Source organism: Pan troglodytes, chromosome 1 (genome assembly GCF_028858775.2).
Source record: "Pan troglodytes isolate AG18354 chromosome 1, NHGRI_mPanTro3-v2.0_pri, whole genome shotgun sequence".
NCBI classification, from domain to species: Eukaryota; Metazoa; Chordata; class Mammalia; order Primates; family Hominidae; genus Pan; species Pan troglodytes.
In genome coordinates, this window is record NC_072398.2 from 83,038,802 (window position 1) to 83,058,915 (window position 20,114).

Consider the following 20,114-nt stretch of genomic DNA (forward strand, 5'->3'; position numbering starts at 1 on the left):
ACTCATTTTTGTATGTAGGTATATGATGGCACGAGTAGTCACTAAAATACATTCATATTCACTACTTCATTCACTTTCATTTAAATGTGCCTCCTCCTTTTAAGGATAAGCAACTTTCCGTGCAAGGCGTGATACTATTCTAATAATAGATTCTAAATGAATAGATGTTAGATTTTTTTAAAGGTGAGTAAATATATAAAGTATAAGACTGTAATAAAACACTTTGTCGTATACAAGTTCTACCAAGCTCCAGGAATATGGTCATGAAAATAATTCAAATAAAGTATTTATTCTTTTAATAAATAGTTATTAAGTTTTATGTGCCAGCCATGTGCAAGACACTAATGATTCAAAAATAAGTCATAATTCCAAGCCTCAAGAAACCTGTAATCTAATGAGAAAGACATATAGATCGTTATCATATAATCTGACACCTGTAGTTGTAGATATATCTATGGGTGCATGGAAGAGAAGGCTTCCTGGAGGAGGTGATACATATGGTGATTCTCAGAGGATGAGTAGTAGTTCGATACAGTGGAAATTGAATAGGAGGAGGAACAGCATAGGCAGAGGGCACAGCAGTGGAGGTGAGAAAGGCATGGTGTGTGGAGATGGGGAGGCCAGATGATGGAGAGCCATGTATGTCCTGTTAAGGAACTTGAATTTTACCCTGTGGGTGATGCCAACGATGTCCATATAGAAAAGCCTTGGAAGGATTTTATGTATAGAAAGAGCATGATCAGATTTGCATGTTTGAACACTTGGACAACCTAAAAGATGGATTTGAGAGAGACCAGAGTTGGATGCAGAGAGACAAATTATGCACCATTCCAGTAGATCAGGTAAGAGATGCTGAGGGCTTGGATTAAGTGAAGGCAGTAAGAGTTGGGTGGGGAAAAGGAGATAAATTCAAGTATCACTTATGGGGCAAAATTCACAGGATGCAGTGATACAGTCACTATGGCAGCCTAGGGGAGGGTGTGGAAAGAGCCAAAGATGGCCCTTACTTCTGACCTTGAAGATTGGGTGAGCAGTGGGCCACCCCTTGCAGCAGAGACAGGGGAAGACGGCTTGGTTTATGGTGGAAATGATGAGTTCAGTTTGAGCCATATGGAGTTTGAAATGCCTCTGGCATTCCATTCAAAGTAATCCCCTTAAATGGTCATTGAGTGACTCAAATAGTGCTACTGTTCTTGGAACTTTTCAGAGACTTCTCATAAAACCATTACCAAAGACATTTTATCAGCTACATAAACCAGTCATGCATTTTATAGACACAACTCTCTTTTTGGAAAAAAAAAAAAAAGAGAGAAAGGAAGGGAGCGAGAGATAGAGAGAGGGAAGAAGGGAAGGTCACTGCCTTGGGATGTACATTAGTATCTGTTTTTCATAAAGGAAAAATTTGATATTTTTCAAATAGAAAGCAACTCCCTACTCACTAGACTTAAATCGTAATGAATTTTGGCTGTTTCCAAAATCAAACCATCCCTTAATGATGTAGTCCTAATTCCCTAGGGCTATGGAAGAGAACATGCCTCTGACCTGAGAAATTCCCAAAAGCACAGTTGCAGAAGTAACAACAGTGTGGATGGAACTAAAGTGTAACCTCCAATGTCACTATTCCCAATGACTACATGTGGCCAGATGTGTTTGTTCTGATGTGATGATTAAGAAGCCTGTTGTATTTCTCTGTTCCAGAAACTCCTCCAAGAAAAGGGTATTTTCCTTCCCTCCTGAGATAGCCACAAGAGTGTGTCTTTATTGTATTATCTCTTTTTTGTTGTTGTTGTTGTTGTTTTTCAAAAAACCTAGGACCAAACTAAGTTTTATGATTTGTCTTACAAGGCTGACTTGCAGACCCTGGGCCCAAGTTTCTGCTCACACAGCTCTGGGCAGGAAGATGGGAGGCAAAAATATGAGAACTATAAAGACTCTATAGACAAAGCAAGATAGCCTGAAAAGGACTATGTTGTAACAGAATAAAAAGTACATCCACTCAAAACCAAATTCCCCAGGCAATATGCCACAGTAAGCCCAGTGTGTAGCGGGGGAGAGCAAGAACAGTCTGCCACTGCTGGGAATACCTGCCCTCCAATTCTAAGAAGGAACTCAAAGGCCAGCAAGGACTGGTCACAACCAAAATGTAAAACAAGATTTAGGCAACACAGAAAATAGATGTATTGTGACTGAAGAATTGTCTTAGCCCTTTGCTTGGTGGCATGAAACCGACTCCAGTATGGTTATTTCATGAACCCAATGAGCAGATTGGGTCTCTGCACAACCTCTGACCCACTCAAAGAACATGTACTCCCTTTTGTACAGTAAGAAATGGCATAGAATTACCTGGGAGCTACTACCCCCCAGCTGCAAAAGCATATGTAGCAAAATGAGCTCTCTCTGACTTTCTGCATCAGGTCAATTCCTTACTTAGTGTCTGCCAACCATGATACACTGCAGCTATTCCCAGCAGTTACCAAGGACATGACAAGAAAAAAGGCTCTTGCAGCTGTGGGGTCACCTCCTCCCCAGGCAGCCAAGCCCTCCCTTCACTTCAGGCCGGGGCTGACTGGCCTAGGAGGTACTGTGGGGGGTCAGTAGGAGGCAGTGGTTAGTGTCTCCATGTCCCCATGTGACAGTAAGGGTGCTGAGATGTTAATCAGCACTAGCTTGACAGTGCAATTCCCTTTAAGACAACTTGTATAAAACCCTGCAGGATCTTCTGTCACTTCATAGGAGGAAGAACTTTATGTCAAAGAAGACCACTGCCTCTTAGCTGATGAATAAAGCAGTCTCGTTTCTTTAATTATTAAATTCTAGTGCATTATTACCAAGCATCATCCCTGGTACCCGGAGCGAAAATATGGAGAATGCATCAACACTCTGCTGACTAGACTTCTGCCCTTATTGGGGTCCAGTCCAGTTCTCCATGACTGGTCTTGGAGCTGCTAACTCATTAGACAGCCTGAGTCCTCTCCACTCTAACTTCCTCCAGCGCTGTGTAAGGGTACTTTGGGAGGCAGTATGATACAGTGGCCAAAACCAGGGACTTTGAAGTCGGACAACTCTCAGCTTCACCTCTTGCAATCTTTAGGACCTTTGTCATGTACCTTAACATCTTTAAGCCTTCATCCCCTCGTGTGTAAAATGGAAATAAAAATTTATTTATCTTGTGGAGTATTTTGAATATTGACTGAGATAATGTACTTAGCACAATGGTTGTAATAGAGTAATACTCAAGTATCAGCAATTATTATTAGCAACAGTCTACAGCAGGGGGTAGAGACACTGGTTCCTCCTCCTCCTCCTCCTGTACAAGGTCAGAGACAGCCAGGAGGAGTAGGTAGGTGCCAGAATGGCAAGTTTGCCAAACTAAGCTGTGAGGCTTCCAGGCTGGACTGGAAGGCAATGGGAGAGCAGTGCATTAGAGTGTATGCCAGCCTGTAGAACAACTTTCACATTCAGATGGTTTCCAGAAGATGACCATGATTTTCTCATGTTATGATTTTCTATGCCTAAGTGATGAATTGGCTGATGCCTAGAATTTAAACAACCCCTTTGTTAAGTAGAAATTCTATTACTATGATTTCCTAAGAAATTAATATAACCTTTAACTTTGCCTCCTTTTGCCCTTCTTTCCACCAGATACTGCCTTCCAAGTACATCGAATTTCAACCATCATTTCTTCCCAAAAAGCAAACCTTATTCACATTCATATTTCCAAGAAAGTGGTTCTTGTAATGGAATTCCTCTAAACTGCTGATTACCATCATCTAACTAGTCGATGTCTCTTTGTGGTCTCACAACTGCCTTTTTGAGCTTCCTGTTCTCAATTGGGTCAGCCATGGTTGTATTTAACTTGTTTTGGCATGGCTTTGTTATTTTTATTTTGGTTTGTTCTCATTTAATCCTGAAACAGCACAGCATAGAACTTTTTGCCCTGAATTCCCCCTGTGAACTTCCCATTTTGCCCAAGTTGACTATGTTAGTAAGCAGTGAGCACCTCTCCAGCTTTTGAAAAATTCATTCAGCCTCTTCTTTTCTTGTGCATGTCTTCTGCTTTGCCAGGTCAAGCTGGGAACTGCCTGACTTGAGGGAAGGGAGAGTAAAAGCCATCAGTGACTCAGATGGGGTGAGCTACCCTTGGTACGGGAACACCACAGAAACTGTGACCCTGGTTGGCCCCACCAACAAGATCTCCAGGTTCTCCGTCAGCATGAATGACAACTTCTACCCCAGTGTGACATGGGCAGTGCCTGTGAGCGACAGCAATGTGCCACTGCTCACAAGAATCAAGAGAGACCAAAGTTTCACGACCTGGCTGGTGGCCATGAACACCACCACAAAGGAGAAGATCATTCTGCAGACCATCAAGTGGAGGATGAGGGTGGACATTGAAGTGGACCCTCTTCAGCTCTTGGGGCAGCGGGCCCGGCTGGTGGGCAGGACTCAGCAGGAGCAGCCCCGGATCCTGAGCCGGATGGAACCCATCCCCCCTAATGCACTAGTGAAACCCAATGCCAATGATGCCCAGGTCCTCATGTGGAGGCCCAAGCGGGGGCCACCTCTGGTTGTGATCCCTCCTAAGTAGAAGCAGACTGGCCTGACTGTGTGTGGATCACACGCCTCTGAGACATGCAGTGAGGGTGCCAGGGGTGGCAGGAGCCAAACAGAGTTTCTGAGCCAAAGCAGACCTCTTGGTTTGCCAGCCTTTGCAGCCACTTTTGAAGAGTAGGGCTGCTCCTTGGGTGGTAGAACCATAATCCTTAGGAAAAATCCCTTCCTCTTAGGAATAAAGAAATCACTGATTTGACAGACTTGCTGTGATTACCATGCAAGTAGCCATATTTTGGAGCTGACCAGGATGATTCTTTTATCTGAACTATTGACCATTTCTTTCCTGTGAGATGCAGGAGATGGAAACGAAATTAAACAGTGCCTGTGGCAAATGCTGCTTCCCAACCAATTAGAAGTAGGAGTGAAAACATCCACACCAGGTGGTCGTAAGACAGACTCCTGCTGTCTGACTGGAGGGTGCTGGGGAAATGGGTGGTGAAAGAATGGGTGATGGGGAGAGGAAAGAATAAGGTTTTATGACACATTAATACTTCTGCATTTATTAGTTGATAATCAGATCGACACACTCAATGGAATGAATGCTTAGAAAACTAGACAAATACTGATATTTGCTCCTTTCTGAGGGAGAAAGCCTCCTTGGAACTGTCCAGGGTGCTGATGTGAACTAACGGAAACACTTCATTAGTTCCGTCTACCCACCTCTTTCCAAAAAGATTGCTTATTCAGAGTATTTTTAATGACAGTATTTGGCTTTGTAATTCCCATATTCTGCAGTAGTTATGATATTTGGGGCCCTGTCCATGTTTTAGTGAAATCCTAACTTGATTTTGTTTACAGCTGCTTATTCTGTTCCCATGATTAGCCCTAAATTTATATTTAAAAAGTTATAAGCCATGAATCCATGTAAGGTTCAAGAACATTTCAGCAAGTAAGAACAGCATTTTCATTCTGTTTCTTTTGAGTTTCTGAATGATCTGAACATATAGAATGGACACATGTATGCATAGAGACACACACACACATGCATGCATGCACACATGAAGGATGCATATAGCATAATTACTAGCATATTTGCCACCAGTGCCTACATATCTACCTGTAGCCTTTCTATGTACATACGCTGTATATTTTTATATATATTTATTTTAGCTCTATTTCACAGAAACTCAAACTTGAACATTTGTGAGAAACTACTTCCTAAGGCTTAACTTTAGAGCTCTTTAAAGAAAATCTAAGCTACTCATGTTAAGCAAGCCTGTATTGCTAAGATTTAACCAGTAAAGATGAGAGGTCAGTTTTCCTTTAGTCAGGCCAATATACAACTTCTTTTTGAGGGTTTCCAGTCTTTAAATGAGGATTTTTGCAGTTCTAGCTTGAATCACCCTTCCTCCCCCACCTCAAAAAAAGAGCTTTTCCCTTTATTCTCAATAATTCAACCATATATATGGTTGTATATATATTTGTTTGTTCACCACCCCCTTCCATGCAAACTAACTATAAAACTTTCACATTGTCATTGTGGATTTAATAAGTAGACACTGCTAGCTTAATTTCAGAGGGAGAAAGTTGAAGTTCAAAGCAGTTTTACAATCTCATGGTTGGCTCCAAAGAGCTGTCTTCTACTAGAGTTTGTGGATAGAGAATAAAAAGCAGGAGGGTTTATTACTTTTATTAAAAATTCAATTTAGTCTAATTTATTTCAGATTCTAGTCCCAGGGGATGGTACTTACTTACGTAAGAGTGCTAACAGATCTACTCCAAATTATGTAGTGTTAACCTCACACCCCAACCATCAACTACTCTGTTATAGATTAGTTATTGATGGCAAGTTATTTATAACAACACATTAATAATAGATCAGTGGCTCACAGAGGACCTGGAGACATTCATTTAGAAATAATTCAGCTGTTATGTTTGGAATTCTCTGTCCCTTCCCATGTTTCCTTGTTTTATTTGGGAAAGGCAGCCCCAGAGAGCTCCATGGCTAAAGTACAAAGCAGCTTATTTTCCATGCTGACACCACAGGCAGCACTCTCTCCCCCAGACTGAATTAGACTCCACCCCTATGGGATCCTGGGGAGTGGATACTGACCCTAGAATCTAATCCATGTGGCCCCACTTTAAGAAAACCTGGTATTTTAAACTCCAAAGTTGTAACAAACAACAGATTAATTAGAATTTACATTACAAAATGCTATACAAGATTTATGTTTGCAAATTCCCCTAGTGCATAAAATAAGATACGACTTACACAAGTATATTTACAAATAACTTTTTCAGAAGCATATCTATATATCTAAAGCAAGGTGTAGCATACTTAGCTAGACTTGTTTCCCATGAAAAATCACAGTTTTTCAGAGTTTTAAAAGAAATTACCCCCACAGCAGTTTTCTGGGAAGTTGTATAATGACAAAATGAAAAAAATGGGAAAGTGCTTATGAAAGTTAAAAGCACCGTATACATTGTGATTATTGTTATTGGTACCATTGTGAACTCTACAGTTGGGTGTCTCAGCTCTGAAGTCAGCCTGGCAGAATGCTCTATTGCCCTTTAGCCAATTATTTTCAAGTTACTGTTGTTTTACAAGGAAATGACCCCTTTTCTTCCTGTGATTTGTGGATCATTATCTTTCAGCTTAGTCAGGATATTGCCAAATGAAAGTCTCTTGTACAAGAGAGAATTAACCTTGAAATCTCTGTTGAGGCCACCTCTGCCCTCCCATCCAGCCCTCCTTCCCCTCAAAGTGCCTGGGCCTGATGCCAGATGCCATCAGTTTAAAGGGGCTCATTTAGTGCCTTGATTAAGTTTTAGTTGGGTGGTCTCAGGACTTAGACACACACACAACACATGGCTTCTTGGTGGCACTAGAGTTTTGAATTACGTAGGAAAAAGCATTTCATCAGGTCTTAAGTTTTCTTAATCAGGTCCTTTGAGATCTTTTACGCCATGATCCCAAAGGAAATTGAGGCCTCGTTAAATTAGGTCATCTATTCAGAATGGTATACCTAGCCAGCCGAAGAGCCAAGAGAAGGCCCCGTCTCCCAAATTTCATCCACAACATGGTCACACTTAGCTAGAACTCACAGCCTCTTGTCTCCAACCAAAACATTATCATCATCCCTAATCCATTCACCCACAAACCAATGAGTCTAAAACTAGAGACAATTGGATCCGTCCTTTAAAGAACAAGAGGAAATCCTTGTTACTATTATGTAAAAGAAAATTTGAATGTTCCAGATTCCCTTTATCTGTGACAGCTGTTTTGAGGTTGAACCCTTAATATGGGCCCTTCGCTGCATGCAGTTTACATTCCTGGGTCATTGCTGTAGCTCACATACCTAGCCAACTGAAGAGCCAAGCACATCTCCCGAATCTCATCTCACATGAGATGGGGGCACATGAGAGGGTTGGAGACTAGTCCCCTACCCACCTCCCATTCTGTGGACCTTTTTACAACTCCCTGTTTCCTGGTGCTGGAATGATATCTCATAGGTCAAAAGCATGTACTAAGCAGCAATTCTGATCAGTAAAATAAAAGAACTATGATTTATAGAGTATTTTTACAAAAGCCTTCCACATGCATTTTCTCATCCCCAGTCTTATGAGTGTAATACTGATGAGTATTATTATCCCCATTTTCAGATAATAAATTGAGACCAAAGAGGTTAAGTGGCATATCCATGAGTACACAAACAAAATGTCAGGAGCCAGGATTGAAATGGGGCCTTTTGGCTCCAACTTCCATGCCCTTCCACTATCCTGTTCTGCCTCTCCTGTTCATCCCTGCCTAGAGGGCACAAAAGAAAAGGAAGGAAAGGAGAAAGCTAGTCCCTTTCATCTACACTGTCATGTAGTCTCTCCCAATCTATTAAATGGACATACTAAACATAGGAGAACAAACACTGCTTTCTTATGCAAAGAAACCCTTTGGGAGGTTATCCCAGAATATAATGCCTGACAGGGGCTGCAGTATGGGTGAGCTAGCTGTCACTCAGCAGCTCTTAGCGGAGTACTTAGTAATTGGAGTAGGAAATCTGCTCTCCTGGCCTCAGAATCCCTTAAGCACCACAAGGCCAAAAAGGGGAAGGAAAGCATGCATCCTGCAACTGAGGTCCCAGCTGAACAAGGCCCTGCCACCCGCCGTCCCTCAACATGGCAGGAGCAGCCTTTGGGGTGTGAGCAGTGGAAACAATGGCTTTCCAAGCCCTGGTTAGCACATTGAACGTGCTTGTTAGAACTGAGGGCACAATTAAACATTGCAAGAGCCAGCTCCCAACTGAGTTGCAAAGAAAGATGTAAACACACACACATACAGAGACCTACCACACTCACATACTCTTCAAACTGAAAAGAAAATTAATCAAAAACCCAATGAATGTCTGAACTCTATAATTAAGCCTAAATGATCCTTAGATAGAAAGGGAGCTGAGTGAGCAAGCTCTGTGCACACAGATATTTTTACCCCAGAGTCTTATTGCTATTAATTTCTTTTGAGATCTTGAGTACATCTGGTTCCAGTTTCCCTGGTAGGACATCTGCCTATGGAAGGCCATCAGAAGAGTTGCCAGATGACAGGAAGGCATCTGGGGAGATGGAGTGTCATCCCCACCCAGGTCAGCGGTGCACCTGCCCATGACAGAGCCCATCACCAACCTTAGGGTCCTAAAATTCCCTTTATGTATAAGTGCTTTACAGTTTATAAAGAGTTTTTCATTTCCTTTGTGTAGAACGAGAGGCATCTCTGTTCAAGATGGAAAGTCTTAGTATTGGCCTGATCTGTCGTTGTTATTAATAGTAACAACACCCATCTGATTAGTATGTTACAGTTTACATAGTACAGACACAAATATTTTGCCATTTTATCCTCAACAATCCTGTAATATTTTGGCATTATATCACCACTTTATGAGGAGTTTGAAGCAGAAAGCTCAAGTGACTTGTCCAAGGTCACACTAAATTAGTGGTGCACTAAGAACTTGAGCCCTCTGCACACAGATATTTTTACCCCAGACCTTTACTCCATTGTCACAGAACATTCTCTCCCTGGTTAAATGCAGGCACCCTCCTCCACTTGTCCAGCCACTACTGTTTCTCAGGCAGGGCTGACTAGCAAAGAGTGCCCTAATTGATCTCTGGATGCACTTTAACCAGACAGAATAAGCTCCACTGAGGAGTCAGGGTTCAGGTGGCCCAGGCTGTGCCTTCAAGTGGTTTCTCTCCTATCCCACATTAGAAGGGAGGCCCACTTGGGTGCTCTGAGGTAGAAGGCCAGAACCTGGGACATCAGCATTACTTGAGATCTTGGAGGTCCTGCTGGTAGCTGGACTTGAACAAATCATTTAACTTTTCTGAGACTTGGTTTCCTTCTCTGTTACCTGAGATATTAATACAGCCCACCCAACATCACGATCAGAAAGACAAAGTAGGACAGTGTCTGAAAATAGTCCAAATTGCCTAATGTGCTGCCTCATGTAAGATATTGTGACTTGAGTAGAATCACAGGGCCTGAAGCTGATGGCAGGCCCTCTGGCCTCATCTACTTGGAAGCCCAAAACCATCTCAGGAGAACTCACTCTTACTGCCAAGTGAGGGCTGGCCCCTGCGGAGAGTGGGTCCCATTTCCCCCAGCCACCTTGTTTGTTCAGGGAGGCGTGAACCCTGGTGGTCAAGGAAAGAAAGATTTTTGCATAGCACTCCAGGAAGCAGCTCTAGAAAGAATGTGTAGCTGGAACTCCAAGCGGCCTTTTGGAAAGGAAAGGAGGCTGGAATGTCAAGTCTAGGCCAGACTTGAAATCCCAGCCCAATTTGCCTAGTTTAAACCTAGAGAAGCCAGCCAGGAACAGCTGCATTTTTCCTGTTATGGTCTCAGACAAGAGATTCAGAGGAAAATATATATATATTCAAAGTTTTATATGGGTCTCTACACAGTTTTTGATGTCCCAGATCTTGGCTGGGACCCCACAGTTTAACGGTGTTATTTCAGATTTGGCCGTGTGGGTGCAAATAAAATGAAGAAATAACTTTTGTACCCTACAGTCCCCAGGCTGTCTCACCACACTGGAGGCATATATGATGATGGCTTCTCTCTGCACCTGCCCGAGACAGCCCCATTCCCCATGGCCCTACATGGACCAGCCACACAGTTCACCTCAGGGCTGCTTCCCAAGGGCTCCCTGTCCCCATACCCCAAACTGTGCCTCTCCCAGCTGGGCCTGGGAATGGCCCCTAAGAGAACCTAACCAGCTCTTCTCACCAGGACAAATGTGAAGCCGGGCCTCTGGGCAGCAAGCCATGTGGCCAAGCATAGGAGCCCATCCTCTGCCTCCAGGCCCACATATGTCCTTGGCTAACCCAGAAAACAGGTTGATCCTCAAAACAGCTGAGTGCTGGGTCAGAAATGCCCGGGAGAAGGGAAAACACATTAGAATTACAGCAATGATGGGAGAGGCCAGAGACACAGAGCACAACCCAATGCCACATGGACCTTACTGGGGACTATGAGGAATACAGCCAGTGCCATGAAGTATTTGGATAGTGAGATCGCTGAGCCTAGGGCCAGCATTACTAGGAACAGAGAGGAAATATAAAGGAGGAGAGATTGTTTGCTTCATGCCAGTCCTGGGACTGGGTGAGCCAAGCAGGCACTAGGATCCAGAATATTTTTATTTTATTATTATTTTTTCACAGAGCTGGAGTCTTGCTATATTGTCCAGGCTGGTCTCATAAGATCCGGTGTTTAAGAAGGCACTCACTGTCAGGCCATGCACAGGCCTGGGAGTAAGTCCCTTCTTAAATACTGGATGCTGTACCCACCTGCCCTTGTGCAAGCGAGCCTCCTTCAGTGTTTATCCTAGGCACCTGGCTTGCCTCCCCTAGTCCCAGCCCTGCTTCATGCCCACCTCCAACTCACTCCTCTCTTCACAAGAAGATCAAGCAGGGAGGATGTTGTGGTATCCCTCTGAATACTTGTTCTGTCAACAAGTCTGTAGTGAGTGTCTTCTATGTGTCAGGCTAAACAGAGTCCTGCCATCAGGGAGACAATGCCAACAGGAAGTTTTGGGAGCTGCCCATTTTCCCCCTTGGGCTCATCCATCAGAAGGGAGCCCAGAACCTGGGGAAATGGCTGCTTAGTTCTCTCTATCCAGTGCATCAGCCAGTGTGCCTGTAAGGAGATATTGCCTTCCTGGCCCAGGGGCTCCATGAGGATGGGTGAGGTTGACAGGGAAGGACTTCTCTCGAGCACTTTGAGCCCTTTGAAGGAAAGGCGCTAGGAAAAACCTACAGCCACGTCAGTATGTGCACAGACACTGGGGATGAAAGAAACAGCTGGTTATCTCTCCATCTGCTCTTGTCCCTTCACCCTGCCCTTCAATTAGAATATTCCACACAGACGTGATCCAATGAAATGTTAATTGGAAAAATAACAGGAAAGATAATACATGCACTTCAGGCTGAGAACTATTTCATTAAACTGGGCTTTGAAAGCAAGACAGCCAATTAAATTATTTCCCACTTCACTCCCTCACGTACCAGAAACTATGGAAAGCTATTACTTCTAATCAGGAAAGAAAGAAAGATGCTGCACATGCATATCAGATGAGCAGGGACTGAGAGGCTACGCCACCCATTTCTTTGTACACGCACATGCACACACATCAGGGAACTAAAGACTCATCTGTCTCACCTGAAAAATTTCCTAAGTCTTCTGAAATAGCAAGAAAGCATCTGTTCCCAGGAGCCACTCACAAAATCAAACAAAGGAAAACGCCTTCTTCAGGCACGTTCATCAGAAGGGAAATACGGCATTTGCTGTGAAAGAATAAGCAGCTTTAAACTCAGTTGGATTCCAAACCTTCTGCAGCTTGACATGATCCTGTCTTTTTCTCTTCAGTAGAATTAGATCTTTCCAAGCCTGCTTTCTGTATCAAATGCAGTGTTCATTGGCACAGGGTGGTCTCATGGACCAGAAGACCTGAGACCCCTGAGGCCTGATTTTGGCTTGATGGTGGTCTGATGCAGGCCATCTTTGGGATCTTCACTTTTCCATCTGTGAAATGGGAAGAAGGCCAATCTCAGTGCCATATTCACCCTCAAAGTTTTTAGGCTTGTGAGAGCACATTTGATGGAGAGCTCTGAGCCTTCGTGCCTTGCCTTAGAGAAAACTGATAGAATCCAAACGTGCATTTAAAATATTTTCTGGAGAAAAATTTTCCTCACCCAGAGACACCCTTATTGTATAATAAATATAACAGAAATAATATAGTGAAATAATGATGACATAAAGCAGTCATTGTGGTGATGTGACTGGCACACAGGCATCTCTCCAGTATGGTCCAGGAGCAGCAGGCAGACTCAGGGTGTCTCAAGGCCTCTGCACAAGTGCAACCACATTGTGCCCCACTCATTCCCCTCTATCCCTGCTGTGTCTGTCATTCTATGTCACACAAGGTATTGAGGGCTGGCAAAGCCTAGCACAGTCAGTGCCTCTGACCAGTTCTAACCAATCTCATTATTGCAGGAAGGGGAAGTGGCACCAAAGAGCATGGCAGCTATTCCACAGCACAGGGAATGCAGAGGAACACTTTCTAGAATGGCTTCTAGGCTGTTACGTCCCCAATTATATATGTAATGGTGCATTGTCTTCTAGGCTGTTAAGTCCCCAATTATATATGTAATGGCGTTGTCTACTGACTTCAAACAATTGGAACAAGTTTTTTTTACCATCTACCTAAGAATTGAAATTTGGTTTTCTCCTAAAATTGAAACCATGCATACAATCTGAAAAGGCAACATGTTGATTAATTTATAATCATAAAATTTGTGTCATTATAGCAGTACATCCCTGTAAGCAGACAGAGCATATCAAAAATTCAAAGATACCAAACAGAAGAATGATCAAGAAAAAAAAAGAGAAGGATGCCTGATGCTTGGCTTTACCCTAGAGCAACTCTCTTCATATGTTCAAGACTGCTTTTTTCTAATTTTAAAACTTTAGTTCACCCACTTTGTTATGGCCACAACTATTACATGAGAACTTCAGGTTGAATAACTGAATAACTTCAGTTTTCTCTAATGTTGCATATTCAAGAAGTAAGTTTTATCTCATGTGATTTGGACTCTGGAATAAAACAGTAAGTTTTAGCTCAGTCGTGGTGTGACCCCCTTGCACAGGAATGTTGGGTGAGCTACAGAGCTCTGGTCACTCAGTGATTCTTGCAAGTCCCTTTGTGCTTTGGATGCTAAAAAACAATGCCATTGGGGGTCTCAACTTCCCCCCCATTTCTGAGGATTGCCTGGTGACTTGCTAATGGGTTACACATATAAATGACCTGTAAACCTTTAATATTATTTTAGTTTTTAATCTTTTTAAAATAACCATATGAAAGTTATATATTCTCTTTATAGAGAAGTGCATATGAAAATAAATACCAAAAATTTTTTGTAAAATTTCAGGGTCATCTCCCCTTGAAATCTATTAATGGAGCCCAGATCATGACCATCTGCTTTTAGGGAATGACATTTCTTTGATCACTGTCTTAATGCCCGCTTTATTTACATGTTTCCATGTCCACATACAGGTCTCCTAGTAGGACAAGGAAAGCCCAGCAAGCACAACCACATGGCAGAGACTGAGAAGGAGGAAGTGAGCAATGGCTGGCGGCTCCAGAAGCTGAATCCCTGGACAGCTGATTTCCCATTAAAATGTGTGCCATCCTGCCTACCTCCTCGCCTTCCTCCCGTCCCGTGACCAGTCCCTCCTACCCACCCTCCACGAGCCATGTGGCACTTGCCCTGGGCTGACTGGGCTGCCTGCTTAGCCCATGGGGAGCTGTGTTGAAGTGAGAGTTGTGCCTGCTGTATCTTTTTGTGTGTGGAAAGATGGGGTTCATTCAGATCCCAAGTCCTTTCCCCAACCCTCAAAGTGAAGCCTCCTAGGGATGAAGAGCTGGTCAGCCTGGACTTTAAATACCTAATGTGGCCCAGCCTTGGTTCCCAAACCCTGCCTTCCCTCCCTATGCTTTTGGGTGGGAAACGGGGGATTTGTATCTCCCTTCCTCCTCCTTCTCCATGTGGGTGGCCTCTCTAGGTTTCTCTGTGTTCTCTGATCCTTGGAGAGCCAGAGCCAAGGCAGTCATCTTGTTCCCCCTTCCACAGCCAGGCTGGGTGCCTTCAGGTGACCAGGGGCAGAGTGTAAGTCACCAGGATCAATGGGGTGAGGGGAAAACCACCTTAAGAGGGAAAAAATGGTGTGCATTGGTTTATTTATTGGTTTATTTATTGGCTTGCTTACTGATGTATTTATTTATATTTATTATACAACACAAAATCCATTTCCATTTTTTAAGCATCAGCCCCAGAATTTGTCTTCCTGGGCCCATAGAGCACAGTGAATTATTTCTCTTTGAAGCTTCAGAATAGAGAGGGAAATTTTTCTCCTTACGCCCAAACACCTCCACCTCAGCCACATTTTCAACCAGACATGGGATTAGAAATCACCAGCTAACAAGGCTGTAAAGTCACACAAATCAGCAGAGGCTTGACTGTCTAGATAGCCCTCAGAATCCGGCCTCCACCCCAACCACCTTGCACCAGTCCTCTCATTCTCCTTTACTCAGGTGGGGATTGACCAGCCATCTTCAGCCTAACAGTGCAGAACAAAACTTCTCATTCTGCTCTGATGTAGTATTCTAACATCAGATGCACGTTAGAATCATCTGAGGAGCTTAAAAAATATCCATGCCTGGTCCCCTGCCCAAACCAATTATAGCATCGAAGGGTAGATCCTGGGCATCGGAGTTTTTTAAGTTACCCAGATGACTCTAATGTGAAAATAGGGTTGGAAAGTTCTAGTATCACCTCTCCCTTGCCCCTCCCCACCCAGATTCTTTCATCTCTACTTCCCAAGCTTTCTCTGGAGTCCTCTTCTCGTTCCTCCAGCCCCTTCTCCTCTCTGCACCTTCCCCATCAGCTCAGCCAACCATAGCAGATCCCTGGAGAGGGGGCAGGTCCCATGAGTGGTACTCTGAGGCTGGTTCCTGCATCCAGCCTGGGGGCTGCTCCCAAACAATTTCCAGCTTTTCTAGGAGCAGAAACCTACTCTCTGCAAGATTCTCTGTTCACCTGCACCTTCTCCAGGTTCCCAAACTCCAAAAGTTTAAAGGGCACTTTGGCAACATTTCTGTCTCCAAGCCCCAGTCTTGATGGTATGGCCCATGTAAGTCTTATAACCCAAGCCTTGGCCATTTCTGCAGAGCCACCTGAGTTGAATGAGGATCTACTGTTAACAGAGAAAGGGGTCACAGTGCTCCCCCAGCAAGTCCTTTTTCCAACAACGAACCTCCTCAGCCATCTAGGATTTGGATCCACAATGCAGCAGCTACTGTGCATTCAAATCCTAGATGGCTGAGAAGAGGCATCTCACCCTTCACATCTACAAGATCTCCACTGCTGGGTATGAGTAAATGTGTGTGTGAGTGCGTGTACACGTACATGTGCACACACTGTCTACATACAAACCATCTAGATCTATAGAGATGCCAGGCTTCACTTTACATGTGATTACATTTTACATGAAAACAGTTGAGGGCTTTCGTTATCTTTCACTTGATGGAGTTTCACTGTATTATGTTCATCATGGGCCCCAGTGAACTCCATATCAGCTATATACATAGAACGTATAATATATACAAACTGTTAGACACACTACACACACACACACACACATACACAGAAAGCCTAGGGAAACCTGTGATGTGGGTAAGTTCATTTTGCCATCCCATCTCCTCCATCTAAGTAATTTCCCGGGGCAAGCATTGTTTCACACACTCCCCTCAGCTGCCCAGCCATTCCCTCTCCAGCGTCCCATACCACCAAGCCTTCTTTCCCCATCAGTCCAAATGTCCCTGCCCTATGTCCCATCTCTCAGGGTCCTACTCTCTGATAGGTGACAGTTCAGTCAGTGGGTGCTAAAGAGTCGAGTGTTACCCTTCCCAGGTGACATTTACGTTTTAATAGGGGCTACAGATAATGCCTTAATCAGAAAGAGTGGCTGTAGTGGTGGGAATTTCAGGCACAGAAGTGGGCCAGTAAGGGAGATTCTTTTATATCAGGAGGGCATTTTAGAGCCCCCGAGTCATACCTGTCTGTAAGCGCAGCCCTTCATAAGTGCATGAGCACAAGCAAGCACACTTACCTACATTATACCCTCCATAATTTTGAGATACCTCCCTTGCATTGGCCCTATCTTTAAAAATGAGAAAAAAAACCCAACAAAAAACAAAAACAAAACAGGGAACTAGCTAAATTAATTTAGATCTCACTGGGAAACGTAGCCTATTTTTTCACCGGCTGCCAGCCATCTGGCCCACCCCACCCTGTTCAATTTCCCTTCTGCTCTTTATCTTTTCAGCTATGACCGACTATATCAGTTAATTTACTTGTACGTGTCCTCTCTGCTGTCTCCTTACCCTGCTCCCCTACACCATGTATTTCCTTCCTTTACCATTTCCTCCTTGGAATTGTGCTGTGTTTCGTTGTCCTGGAGGACAGAAGAGCAGGTTAAGGCATGAGCATGTGTGTATCACTTTGAAGAAAGAGAAACCAGGTATTCTGCTACAGTTTGGAGAAAAACCCAATGAAGGAAGAAATGAAAGCTGGCTCTGCAGAGTGCCTTAAAAATGACTTTAATTAGGAAATTCTGAGTTGTCGGTCTTCAGATGTTACATAAACTCAAACAGATGTTGCATTTCACTTCTCTGGGATTAAAAAAAGTTAAATACAGTGTGTATTCAACAACAACAACAAAATATGTTTTCTCTTTAATTTGGTCCTCAAAGATGCAGTGCCTGGTTTTCTACAAAACCTGGGGATGGCCCCAGGAACAAGCAAGCTCTGGAACATACAGAGGGCAGATGCAGGAATCCTGCCCAGCTAGGAAAGCTCTGGCAGGCTAAGGCATAATGTTGCCATCAAATTTGGTCCAAAAGACAATTCTAAGATGGGAAAAAGCATGGACAACTGTAAGGGGAAGAAAGGGATCCTCACCCTTCTCCCTAATGACACGCTTTAGGCTTAGTCTTTTGGGGCTGCTATAACCAAATATCCTAAGTTGGGTGGCCTATAAACAACAGAAATGTATTTCTCACTGTTCTGGAAGCTGAGAAGTCCACGATCAAGGCTCTGGCAGATTCGATGACTGGGGAGGCCCTGCTTTCTAGTTCGTACTTGGCACCTTCCAGCTGTGCCCTCACATCATGCAAAGGACAAATGAGCTTCCTTGGGCCTCTCTTACAAGAGGTCTGTCTTCATGACCTAATCACCTCCCAAAAGCCCCACCCCCTAATACTATCACCATGGGGGTTAGGATTTCAACTTGAATTTGTGGGGGATACAAATATCGGAACATAGCACTCTCCTCATCTATGATTCGGTGCTGTGAAATTGGGAGAAAGAGAACATTCTAGAATCAGAGGATAAAGTTTGCCCTTCCATCTCTTTCATACTACCATTTCTTCCTGGAACACCCTTGACCAGATTCTGCTTTGCTTTTGCTAAATTATTTTACTTTAGCTTAATGTTTGCCACCTAGGATCTGATCAAAACAGGTCATCTTAAAGTTTGAGTTCCTGAGGCAGTTAGGTTTCTGGAATGTTGCCTTCTCTCCCTGAGTGTTGGTATATGTAAATGGTCAGACTCATCCAGGCAAGAGTGGGAACTGCAGGGTTGGAAGAGAGGTCTTGAGGTGTACTTGGATTCTGAAAACTGTGGAGGTTGACAGGACTGAAGACCTAGCCTATCAGAGCCCTCCTCCTGCCCGTCCCCACCACCTGCACTCTGATCTTTCCACAAGATATATGACCCTTCTGTGGGGTCCACAGTTTTAAGAGGGCTGAAAGTCACTAATTCACATTCATTCATTCATATTCTCTCTCTCTGTCTACACACACACACACACACACACCAGTCAAAAGAGGGAGAGCAAGGAGACCCAGATATTGAAATAAAAAGTGGTAAACAGTGGTTATCACTCCTGGAAAAAAAATTTAAGAAAAGGGCCTCTGTCATGCATGTCATGGGGTGAGGGAGTATTTTTAAATATACATATGTCTAACCTAAGACCCCTCTACCCTCACCAGGTGGCCTGAGCAGCACATGCTCAACTCTGGAGCAAGCAGCTTTGCAGACACATTTTAGAAAAGGGATTCCTGCATCTTCTCTATCAGAATGCATGATCTCTGGAAAGAACAATTGGCACTTTTTTCTTAGTTCATTCATTTCAAGAAATAAATAAGGAACTGGCAATTGCTGAACACACTGCAGTATGTATGTGTGTATATATACAGCACAAATGTATGAGTGAGGGTTGGTAGAATATAGTGACAGTTGAGGCAAACTGAAAATACAAGTGGTGTTTCTTTCTCACTTAAAAAAATCTGTAAGTTCCATGTTAACTTGGAAAAGTGAACAGGGATGTGTCTGATTTTTTGAAAACCAAATTGTCATATATTTAACGAAGTTACTTGGGGGAGCAAAAACAATATTCAAACAAAACTATATATTTATTGTTACCTACATGAAGAAATGGTATAGCCTGCCATGTTACATATATGGTCACATTTCTTTTATTTTTGAAATTAATTACCTGAACCATCTTATGTTTTGTTAACAGAGAGCACAGTAATCCCTTTTTAAGGTTTTCCCAGCCCATCTAATTCCAATTTCTCAAAAACCCTGGGTCCTGAACTCAGTCCCAAGAGATTCAAAACCCCAAGCAGAAGCCGGGCATACTAACCTATTCCTGCCTTCCCTGCCCACTGCGTAAAGGAAGATGGCAGTTCATTGCAGCCAGGAAGCCCAGGACACAAGTTATCACCTTGGTATAGCTTCTGGCATACCAAGTCATTATTCTCAAAGCAGAATGACGCCAAGGGGCCAATACTGGAGGCCTGTCCAGAATCATTCCTAAGTTGTGCTGAAACAGACTCCCTCACAAATCTCTTAAGTGTGTTCATTACACCCAAGTCAACAACCTAAACCACTGTCCTCCCCAAGTTGGTGACCTGCCAATTTTCTTGGGCTCCCAGCCCAGGTGTGGGCCCCCTTGGAGCTCCCATGGGAATCCCTGTTTCAAACCTTGACGAAGAGGAGCTGAGCTGTCAGTTCCTTGCCTTGCAGAAAGTTCCAGCTTCTAATGAACTTTTCCACGTCCTCCATGCCCTTCTTCTCCCTGAAGCCCTACATTGTCATAGCTAAAGATCACTGGAGTGATCTGCAGAGCAAAAGGATGTACTATTTCAGCAAGCACTTATGTGACTGCCATGTGCCAGACTTTTAGATGCTAGGAACTCCTCAGCAAACCAGACAGACAAAAATCCATCCCTCCTAGAACTTCCATTCTAGTGAGAGGAAAGATAGACTGTAGACATAATAAATAAAGAAATTTGTATGTTAGGCAGTGAGAAATATTATGGGAGAATTAAAAAACAAGAACAGATGAGGGGAACCAAGAGGACAGAGTTGTTTCCTTTATGTCTGGGCTA

At 43.5% G+C, this 20,114-nt stretch overlaps 1 protein-coding gene across 2 annotated transcripts in view; it reads left to right on the forward strand.

The window, feature by feature from the left end:
* The window catches only part of FAM78B (family with sequence similarity 78 member B), a 109,418-nt gene extending 92,037 nt beyond the window's left edge, over positions 1 to 17,381 (forward strand). Inside the window, exon 2 of one of the 2 annotated variants that reach the window (XM_016931543.4) lies at positions 14,154 to 17,381. In XM_016931543.4, the coding sequence (XP_016787032.1) occupies positions 14,154 to 14,208 (55 nt within the window). In that variant the 3' untranslated portion in view covers positions 14,209 to 17,381. Of the gene's footprint in view, positions 1 to 4,065; positions 4,816 to 14,153 lie in introns of those variants that run through there. The other variant, XM_009437004.4, reaches the window with a different exon arrangement.
* Positions 17,382 to 20,114: the final 2,733 nt, after the last annotated feature.